This window comes from Sphaeroforma arctica (genome assembly GCF_001186125.1).
Source record: "Sphaeroforma arctica JP610 unplaced genomic scaffold supercont1.588, whole genome shotgun sequence".
Taxonomy (NCBI): Eukaryota; class Ichthyosporea; order Ichthyophonida; genus Sphaeroforma; species Sphaeroforma arctica.
Genome location: NW_014039970.1, coordinates 24029 through 34947, shown reverse-complemented (window position 1 = coordinate 34947; position 10919 = coordinate 24029). Strand labels below are relative to the sequence as shown.

The 10919-nt window shown below is 40.9% G+C and overlaps 2 protein-coding genes across 4 annotated transcripts; one reads left to right on the top strand and one right to left on the bottom strand.

Annotated features, from left to right (window-relative positions):
- The first annotated feature begins 1307 nt into the window (after positions 1-1307).
- Positions 1308-7750, top strand: SARC_07422 (hypothetical protein). 3 transcript variants are annotated; one of them, XM_014298639.1, is made up of 10 exons: positions 1323-1628; positions 2164-2230; positions 2886-3067; positions 3492-3603; positions 3869-4036; positions 4173-4371; positions 4861-5097; positions 5938-6065; positions 7214-7270; positions 7427-7750. In XM_014298639.1, exons 1-9 carry the CDS (start codon positions 1459-1461, stop codon positions 7226-7228), a joined length of 1278 nt encoding a protein of 425 aa, XP_014154114.1. In that variant the 5' UTR covers positions 1323-1458; the 3' UTR covers positions 7229-7270; positions 7427-7750. The 3 variants fall into 3 exon arrangements, with proteins under 3 accessions (XP_014154115.1, XP_014154114.1, XP_014154116.1); XM_014298640.1 differs by lacking the exons at positions 7214-7270; positions 7427-7750 and adding an exon at positions 6878-6992 and having other exon boundaries at positions 1308-1628; XM_014298641.1 differs by lacking the exon at positions 7214-7270 and having other exon boundaries at positions 7427-7543.
- An 888-nt stretch (positions 7751-8638) lies between these two features.
- On the bottom strand, positions 8639-10919 carry SARC_07421 (hypothetical protein). Its single transcript, XM_014298638.1, has 4 exons — positions 10438-10919; positions 10241-10319; positions 9969-10105; positions 8639-9819 (listed from the first exon to the last, which is right to left on the bottom strand). Exons 1-4 carry the CDS (start codon positions 10888-10890, stop codon positions 8791-8793), a joined length of 1698 nt encoding a protein of 565 aa, XP_014154113.1. The 5' UTR covers positions 10891-10919; the 3' UTR covers positions 8639-8790.

Here is a 10919-nt window from a genome sequence, read left to right as displayed (position 1 = left end):
ATATATATATATATATATAATATATATATATATATACATATATATATATATAATATATATATATATATACATACATAATATATATATATATATATATATATATATAAGTATATATAAGTTTATAGGACACGACAATGAAGTATAACATACTGTAGTCTTTGAGGGTCATAAAATGACGGGGTTTTGCGAGCAGTCCGGGCATGGTGAATGAATTCAGAGCAATGGATAACTTAGGTAACTGTTGAGTGATACTCTGCTGACTTAGATAGTGTAACGTATGGTCAAACAATCCAGTACCTTCAAAACAAGTAGGATCCACAACGGACTATTGAAGTGGCAGTACACACGACCACCACGTAAATGCCAGACACAATTATAAATATATGTTCAGAGCGTCAACCTCAATCCGTTGAAGGGGTCCTAAATAGAAGTTTAATGTAAACGCTTATTTAGCCGAATTGTAAACATATAAACGGGTCAAAAGATTAGAAACCAATTGACCTAGTATGAACCCCTTGGGAGAATCATCAGAAACCTCTGCATCTCTGGGCTCCGAAGGTGCACCCATAGATGCTACAATAGGGCCAACAAAGACACAACTGTTTAACGCAAACCTGTACTCTCCAGAAGTATATCCGTTTTAACGCAAAACGTATTGATGTCAGATATGACGTTATTTATTTGTCTGTTTACCTTTTCTTGTCGAGAATATCGAACACCAGCGAACACACTCGAATGTTCTAAATTGTATATACCACTGCTCGTTGTTGTCGTCCAGTGTATACGTTTAACGTAAACGTATATTGGTGAGACATTTAACCGTTGTATGCATACACGACAGATTGACAGGTCTGGACCTATTGTGACAAATAATTGTACTATATGGGGTATTAGACCCTATATATTGCGCCTTATAATCTTAATATTGCACCCTTATTACCAACCTAAAGACCACATCGAAGTAAACGTAGAGCGTAAGTGTACAAGGTATTGGGATCGAACTTTGTATACGTTACAACGTACAATAGGGTGATGTAACTATATCACTGGTATAAAATACAAAGAGTACATTGGTATTCCTGAAATAAATATCCGAATTACGACATGCAGAAAGCAGTTTACAACATTTGGGAATGATGTAATGTCGTTTATTCTATCTGATCCCCTAATCTGATGGTGCCAATTGATTGGGCCTAAGCCATTCGCTCCATGTCATCAATTTAAAAGAGCGTGTGCCTCTGCTGCGTTGCTGTGTGCCTGTGGTTGACAGTCTCTCAATTATCATAGGCCTATAAGGCGTAGGTTGTGTAGATAGTTGGCTTGTCGAGTGTTCTCATGCTGTCGTAAGTATAAATCTCACTGTGCATATCTCCTCGTGGGCAAAACTATCCCAAGCTTAAGTGCCACAGTAGCCCTCGGCGTTGCAGCTACAGTACCACTCCCACCTACCATCTCACGATGTATTCAATCAGTCGCAATGTGAAACATGCATCATCACTGAAGTCTCTCAGTGCTATTTCGTCACGTGGTGTTGCGAATGCACGAGATAACTTCAAGTATTTAGTGGGCACATACGTCCGCCCAGATATTGAGTTCACTCATGGAGAGGGGGTGCATCTCTATGACAGGTAAGGTCTGCTTTGTTTCTCATGTACAAGCTTTTGTTTTGAGATGGTTGAAGTTTTATATCTGGGTGTAGGTGATTTGCATATATGGTACATCGAATTTAGTCCTGCATCGAGTACACATACTAGAGTACGTAATAGGATATACATATTATGTATTAGTATATGAACGCATACCTCGACACGCGGGTTTAGATAGAGTCTATATGCCCATACCGTCGTACCGATAGATGGAGTCGTACACAAAAGAGTTCATACAGAGGGAAAGTTACCAACATTACGGTAGCCATATCTGTGTATCTCCCTTCACATATCTACCATGCCATATCTTGATGGGAAAGTCCGCATACCGCATCTACCACGCTCCTAGTCCGAATGCCAATCTGGTGCGTCAATATCACCATATGTGTAGTTGCATGTATAAGCAGCAATATAACCCATAATTCGTGGAATATATATATATATATTTCTTTTATGATTTTTTTTTAATTTATGCATTTTCACCCGAACACCAAATTCTCTCATTTCACTTGTTCAGTGATGGTCGCGAGTATCTAGACTTCGCTGCGGGGATCGCCGTAAACGCTTTGGGACACAGTCACCCGGTATGTCTGTCCACATGAGCACCTATCTATCCTTACCATACTATCTCACGATACTGTATTAGTGTCCTTTATTTTCAACTATCTTCGCTTACCATTTCGTGATACAATAAGTGTTCTGCATTTCATTTCCTACTATTTGAATAAAAAATAGTATGATTGTGTGAGCGTCCCGTGCCTTCAGCTACTAACGCATCTACATGCATATTCTCTTCCACACTTGCACACACTGTGTTCACTTATAAGCGTATCGGACCGGACTTGCAGTGTATATATATATATATATATATGCGTATGTGGCAATGTCAGTGTGTATGTATGTGATTGTTCGTGTTTATGTACTTTGTACATGTGTATATATATGTTTATGTATGTATATATATATATATATGTGTGTGTGTGTGTAACATATTATATATGTGCGTGGGGTATGCCTGATGTGTTGAGTAAAGGAGACCAATACACACAGATAATACATGCACGTCCCTATAAGCGCGAGAAAAAAACATAGCATACAAACAGTGCACATGCCCCCCAAATACACAGACACACACACATATTTATATCACAAATGCAAGCACAAGCCGCTTATATATATATATATATACATCAGTGCACTAATTATATGTAATGCTCACGTTCTTCTTCCCTATCACAGGCATGGGTGAAGACTGTGAATGAGTACTCCAGCAAGCTCGTACACGTCTCCAATCTGTTCCACACACAACCCGCCGCCCAACTGGCGAAGAGTCTGGTGGAGCATTCGTTTGCGGACAAAGTGTTTTTCTGCAACAGCGGCACAGAGGCAAACGAAGCGGCTATCAAGTTCGCTAGGAAATGGTATGGTAGGGTTAATACACCAATCCCGAAGTACCACAAACTCAACACCCTCTTCTTTTTATTTAGTTTAGTGAAAGTGATTGGTGTGGTAGGGTCTAGTGGGTTGTTTAGTGATATGAGGTATGAGGACATGTAAATATGGGTTTGGTAGCGTGAAGTAGTTTTGTTGTCGTGATAAAATAATCTTCTGTGGATAAAATGAAGCATGATATGTAGATGGTGCTGTGATAAGATGTTGTTAGATAGGCCAAGTAGATGGCGAAGTGATAAGAAGAAAATTACGTTTACCCATCGGTAATTATCGTCGTGATTTATACATATATATGAGCAGAATGCATATCTGTATATATATATATAGACAACTCTTATCATAATTTACTTTACATACAAACCGACTCCTAATTCACCCGCTTGTCACTTACAGGGCTCATGTCAACTACCCAAACCACCAAAAGAACAAAGTAGTGTCATTTTCAGGCGGCTTTCACGGCCGTACCATGGGGGCGCTATCCATCACACCCAATCCCAACTACCAGGTATGTTGTGTCGTTGTATGTGACTCGTATATATATATATATATTGAGATATGCATCTAGTAAAACCAACTACCAGGTATGTTGTGTCGTTGTATGTGACTCGTATATATATATATATATTGAGATATGCATCTAGTAAAACCAACTACCAGGTATGTTGTACTGTTGCATGTGACATGTTTTGGGGTTTCCTAATAATTCAACTCTTTCCATCTTATTCTTATCTCCTAACCTCGTTGACTGCCCTAACTTTATATCACTGCAGGACGCATTCAGGCCATTGATCGGCAATGTGCACACAGCCGATTTCAACAACACAGAGACGCTCTCACAGCACATTGACAGTCAGACGTGTGCGGCTGTCGTTGAGCCCATTCAGGGCGAGAGTGGGGTCACACCCGCCAGAGACGAGTTCCTGGTTGCATTGAGGAAGGTATGACAATTTTGTAAATGTATAACTTGCCCGTATTAGAATATCATGCTGTTAATGCATGACGAAGTCCAAAAACTATGGATAGCAAGACTATAACGGTAGCCTCACACTGCCACACACCTCTGCACACCCACAGATATGCGATGAGAAGAATGTGCTGCTGGTGTTTGACGAGGTGCAGTGTGGCCTGGGTCGTACCGGCCGACTGTGGGGTCATGAGAGTGACACCATTGACGTGAAACCTGACATCATGACACTTGCCAAGCCCTTGGCTGGAGGACTTCCCATTGGTGCTGTGCTGGTCACAGACGCTGTGTCGAGTACCATCAAGCCAGGTGGGTCATCTTGTACTGTGCACTGCCTATATATATATATATGAGTGTGTGTATTTATATTTATGTATATGCGTTCGCGTTTTTGTGTTTAGTATACAAGTTCTTGAGCATACATGTGTGAGTTAGACCTCATGAAGGTGGTAGATTTGAATGCGAGATAGCAATGGCATCTGGCAAGATGATTTAGTTTTCATCTGACATTATGATAATCCGTCCTTACATGCACACCATGTTATATAGTATCAGTCACATTGTGCACTGTGATACTCGCCAACCCACTCTCCTTCCTCGTTCTGTTTTGCGATGCCGAATCATATGAAGAATTCGGAGGAGTATGTAGAATCCTTTGCTTACCATGTACTTGCCTATCATGCACTATCATGTACTTATAATCCTTTCCCTATAGGATCTGATACCTACTGTATGTACCACAGCAATCGCTAACCTCTCTCCTCCCTCTGTTGTGTTCTTCCGCTTGGCTCATATCAGGAGATCACGGGTCAACCTTCAGTGGCGGTCCCTTAGTCTGTGCGGCAGCACAGACCACCTTCGATATCATCAACTCAGACACCTTCTTATCCAACGTGCGCGCAAATGGCGAGTACCTTGTCAACGGCCTAGAGAGTCTGCGTGCCAAGTACCCTGACCTAGTATCTCAGGTTAGAGGAAGGGGTTTGATGATGGGCATGGTTTTGACCTGCCCGGTGGCGGATGTGGTGACGAAAGGTAAGCTGCTCTTGGTCACTCGATGCGATTCCTTTCCGTCTTACGTGTTGTGTGTGTGAGGTGTTTAAGACCCTGTTGTAGCCTACCCTGTGTGCGAGCGTGGCAGCTACAATAGACTCCTGTATACCCCTTATATTGGGGAGTGTTACACGTGTATAAGAACACCATTAGGTGAATTTGGTGTACAATATGTTTGTATGTGTTGTGCGTTAGCTACAACGCAGATGGAGTTTAGCCCGTTTTAGGGATTTACTGAGCACATATTAACGACTTCTGTCGGAATGTCTGTGGGTCGGTGTATATTGTGCACGTTCTGTTTGAGTATCATGTGAAAAGATCTTATGTGCGTGAATATTCATCTAAATGTGACTATTTATGTATATACCTGTGTGCATGTCTATTTGCGACTATTTATGTGTCCATCTATCTAAATGTGACTATTTATGTATATACCTATGTGTACATATCTATTTGCGACTATTTATGTGTCCATCTATGAATGAATTTCTGAGTGGTTATCACTGATACTCGTGTGTAAATTCCTATACGCGATGATCCACAACACCTATGTTTGGATTCCAATGTGTGAATAGTCATGATATCCATATGCACGCACCTACGTGTGACTATATGTAAACCTTGTCGCCAAACAACTGTGCCTGTAACTGCTATAGACTGTTGTGCTTGTGCTATAGAACTAATATAACGACCAATGCTTGAACGTCCGCATGCCCATAACGCAGCTATATATACGCACGTGCACCGTATGTGTGAGCTCGCGATTTAGTACACTCTTACTCAAATCACGTATACGAAACACTGTACACACACACTACACAGCTCGAGGGAATGGGGTTCTCGTGATATCCGCTGGCCCGAATGTGCTGCGAATGCTGCCACCGTTAATTGTGGAGAAGAAACACATCGACCACGCACTTGAAGTGATTGACAATGCCTTGGCTGCTCAGGTATGTATCATACGGGACGATGCGTCATGGATTGTGTTTGCGCACGCATTTGATCCAATATATTATACAGTATACATACATCAGTGGGGTTACATTGAAATGCAAATTGGGTGTCAACGGAAGATTGTTATCGATAGTTATCAGTGATAGAGGAGTAACACGCCAATCACACTCTCAAGGCTATTGGCAATGAATTCCTTGGCTGCTCAGGCAACAGAACCATCCCATGGAATAGTGATCCATTGATTGTGATTGTATGTGCATATACCCCAATTGGTATACAAGTGGTGTAAGTGTACATCTAATTACCACTAGTAGATCTGTAGTGACCCACGCCTAGACTGCGCGGGTGTGTATCCTATTTATATATGTTTTTTGTCAAAAAAAATCTGTCGAGGGTGAACTAGGAACAACACTTCATTAATTTAAAATTACTCATACACTTCATCCAATAGACAAGGTGCTGTAACGTTCAGTATCAATAGTAGAAAGGCATTTTTGTTGCGTAGCTCAGATTCACATATACGTACTCAGTTGAGTTATACTTGTATGATGATAAAGGTGCTTGGTGGCTCCATGTGGTTTACACAGCCATAAGTCTGCGGGTATCCCTTTATACTGTTGCGTCCAGGTCTCTCTCTCTCTCTCTCTCTCTGTTGGATGTACTACACGTGCACAACCATTCGATCCTAGTACAAACGATATTTAAGTTAGTCCACTTGAGCTTATTCTGCAATTGCATTTACAACGCAATTGTGTCCTAATTCGAGATAATATCTGAGCCAAATTTGTGTTGTTTGTTGGAACCACAGGTATCAGGCGATTCGTTAGGAAGCCAAACGGCATAATTGCCGCCTCCATTCTTGTAATAAATAAATAAATAGTACATACTTAGAAATAAATTAAATAAACTAAATTAGAACATGATGTACTTCGCGAACGATGGCTTGCTAGATCTGATCGTACAGGTGGCATTTTTAAAATACATCAGGATGCTATATCTTGTACACGCAGCTGTGAGCTATACAAGTTGCTGATATAGGGCTATTGATTTGGCAGTCTTCAATAAAACACGGCTGGGGCGCCGCAGAGACCAAAAACGTTTCGTCAAAGAGGGTAGCTAATTACTTGTGAATATATCCGCACAGGGTGGGATTTCATGATGGACCCTTTCTCCCTCACTTTCACTCAACACACACACACAGGTAAATACGCACTGTTATTCAGTCACACGCGCTCGCACATTTAAACACACTCACTCCCCCCCCCCTTTTTTTATTTATAAAACAACTTTTCTTTTCAGCCGTTAATAACGGACCCACAAAAGTATGCTCTATTTTTTGAAACAAAATTACATTTAGGATCTCTCGGGGGCCTACAAATGGGGAAAAAGCGTTCCGGACAGATTTCAAGTTCAATAAAAGAAATAGGGACTCTACAGCTACGCTTTCGGTGATAAATACTACACTTAAGCAAATGCAGAATTTACGAAGGGACATGCGCAACTACTACCAGGTTAGTTCATTCTGGCCTAGAGACGTATGTATACAAAACTCCACAGCGCTAATGAATAATTGCGCAATAGAATACATCACGGAAGACTACGCGCAGTTGCGATCGCCAAAGTAGAACTATTGACTCTTCGGCCATTCAATAGTGGATACTACTAATAAGAGATATGTAATATGCTAGCATAAATATACAATTCTATTTATTACTTCAACTTTATCAGTTGATTCATTGTCATGTTTTCAAGCTAAAATGGAAGCACAATTTCCAAGCGGTGTTATACGAGTGTGTACTTGCAACTACATGCTATATTTCTGACATGAGTAAGGAAATGTAGATGACCCGAGGTCAGCAAGACATCATACTTCAAGACATACCTCATACCACTTTGTGAGTTATCCATCACGATGCATTAAATGGCTTGATCACAACGTTCGATACTTTTTTGACATTCAGAATACGGATTTGTCTTACACTGTGTTCTCTAATTGTACTACATATCACCATGTTTTCTATTTACACTGCATATCGCGGTGGACACATAATCACAGCTTTCTCTCATTGTACTGTATATAAAGCATGTACTCGAATTGTACTACAAATCGCTATGGACACATTATTACAGCGTTCTTTCATTGTACTGTATATAACCATATACTCGAATTTTACTAAATATCACCATGTTCTTTAACTGTACTCTACATATCGCCATGGGCACATAATTACAGCGTTCTCTCATAGTACTGTAAGTAACCATGTACTCGAATTGTCTCCATATCGCCATGGACACATATTTACAGTGTACTCTCATTGCACCACATATCACAATGGACACACAGCTCATTCCTTCTAGCGTTGTACAATTGTAAGTTAGGTTGTTCTGATCGATTGCTATCAATCAGAGTATTGCAACTTGCACATACATTAGCAAATGTAACATGAAATACCGAGTCAAACAAAGGTACATTGAAATTTGAAATAGAACGCTCAGAAGCCATTGTCTCTGCCACAATTCAAATCGCTATATTGAAATTGGCTACACATACATATAAATTAAGAACCAATATCAGGCGATCGGAAATCAATTTATAAAATATAGTATATCGAGTTGAGAATCGAAGTCTGATACGCTTGCTAGAGTGACCGGACAGTATACCTCTGGGCTCGCCGTATCGCTTTGACTAATGACACCTTGATCATCATTTTCTTGACCTAGTCAAGAGTCGTTCAGACTTTCGATTACTTGCTCCGCCTCTTCAATGTGTACCAGTTTGGCCTGAAGTTCAAGTCGCTTGGAATCGTTGTCATCCGCCCAACAATCCGAATGTCCCATTAAAGTGCGCACAAAAGCTGGATTTTCAAACCATAGAAGTACCGGCGCGAATATGTGTTCTACCAACACATCTGTCAGTTCGTTGCGAATTCCAGAAATATTGTTAGGTGCCTTGAATATAGGTGCTATATCATTCATAATGCTTGAAATCGAACTACGTTCCATATTCAATTGTTCTTCGAACAAGCTCTCCACGAAACCAGGGATCGCCGAGAATCGCGAAACCACATATTGTTGACTGATACCGGAGATGAGAACTGCTTTTAGACTTGTGCTCGATAGACGTAGTTTCACCTTGTCCATCATCAAACTTATCAATGAGGACATCTTGTCGGAAATTCTGCTCTTCCAGAAGCAGCAAAATCTGATTTTGTTCAACCGATCCGTTGGCACGCAAGAGAATGTGATGTCTGTGCTGCCAAATGCATTTGGTCCTGATAAAGCTGTGGCGAACATCTGTGAATCGATTTGAAGATTCTCTAGGATAGTTCGGAAGTGTTGCTTAATAACAGTATGCACAGTAGCCGCAATCAAATTCTTGTACATATCTGTATCTGCAACCGCACCCAAAGCAGAGATCTTGTTGTTCACATCCTCCCTACAGCGTTGAAGCTTCTGCTTCTGCTCCCCCAACCAAAAGTCACGCATATAAGTTCTCAATTCTGAATCCAAGTGCTGTACCAACGCCGCCGAACCCGCGTCCTGAAAATCGTTTTCAGTATATCCGTTGCTTCTATCGTCGATAGGATTCGTATCCTCATTGATCAATGGAATGAGAGATTGCAAGGGAGAACGAGGCAAGAAATCTCCTATCATTTTTCTAACCCTTTCTGGAGTAGACTTATCTACATGAGTTAGTACCCCAATAGCACGCAGAGTCTCCCCTGCTCGTCTTTCATTAGCTTCACGGATCTGTAGGATAATTTTTAAATTTTTCTTGACATGAGGAGATTCTAACGGTAGTTCACAAAGTAAAAATTGTGTGCACGTAGTAATGACCAACTCACCGGGGCTCCTATAACGAACTCATAGCAATCAAAATGGCACCAAGACCAACACACCTGATTCAAGATATTGAAATTGCGTAAGTTTGTTTGCGCTGAGAGTACGCATATTGCTATCACATTCGGATCAGTTAATTGTCCCATAGTCAACCGTCGAGTATTTTTAGCAACATTTGGGGGGTCTGATACTATACCTGCAGTTGTATTTCATATTTAAATATGACAATTGAGTTCAATACCAGGTGGGGGGGTTTTTTGTCGGAGCAAATATACGCGGACGGCATAAAACACACAAGCAAGAATAAGCAGGAATAAGGCAACACACTTACCAGGCATATCATACAGATCTAAAGTAGTGACACGAGAAGATTGCACTTCGACTTGAAATTCGTGATCCATTTCAACATCCTATGGATTGTAATTTGAATTTGGGTAAATGTCGTCAATTGATATGCAATAACTTGATTATGAAAATATCACTCAAGTGCCTCGCGTAGGGTACATGCACAACTGCTAAGCTTCATACCTGCTTAGTCAGATTATCACCGGTCTGAATTGTGAACTTGTTGATTATTTCCAACACATGCTCTCGTATGTCTGTCTCTCCATTGCGATAGTCATTTCCAACTGGTATATTCAATTCGTATAGTTTGTCCAGGTTATCCCGAGCAATATTTCCTGAGTTCCGATTAACAACCCGTATGGTAACCTGATCATCCTTGTCTGTGTGCCTGAGCATCAACTTGGTGATCATCCGTGTGGTGAACCCCACTCCCGTCGGGAATATTTTGTATTCAGCTATACGCTCCAGTGTTGAACTCTTGCCAACATTCTCATCTCCAACAACAACAAACTTTGGTACGTGTAGTGTGGAATCTTTCAATTTGAGCTGATCAAAGGCACGGAGAATCTCTCCATACACTCCGTTGCTCAGAACTGCTGTCAAGCCATCGTCAGTTGTCGAGGGTGCGATACACATCTTCTCTGGAGACTTTGACAGTTTAAAAC

Coding starts and splice junctions, on each gene's coding strand:
- SARC_07422 (XM_014298641.1), top strand. CDS start 1,459: ATGTATTCAATCAGTCGCAATGTGAAACATGCATCATCACTGAAGTCT. Junction 3,604..3,868: donor CACCCAATCCCAACTACCAG/GTATGTTGTGTC, acceptor ATATCACTGCAG/GACGCATTCAGGCCATTGAT. Junction 4,037..4,172: donor TCCTGGTTGCATTGAGGAAG/GTATGACAATTT, acceptor GCACACCCACAG/ATATGCGATGAGAAGAATGT.
- SARC_07421 (XM_014298638.1), bottom strand. CDS start 10,890: ATGTGTATCGCACCCTCGACAACTGACGATGGCTTGACAGCAGTTCTG. Junction 10,320..10,437: donor GTGATAATCTGACTAAGCAG/GTATGAAGCTTA, acceptor TACAATCCATAG/GATGTTGAAATGGATCACGA. Junction 9,820..9,968: donor ATTTCAATATCTTGAATCAG/GTGTGTTGGTCT, acceptor ATTATCCTACAG/ATCCGTGAAGCTAATGAAAG.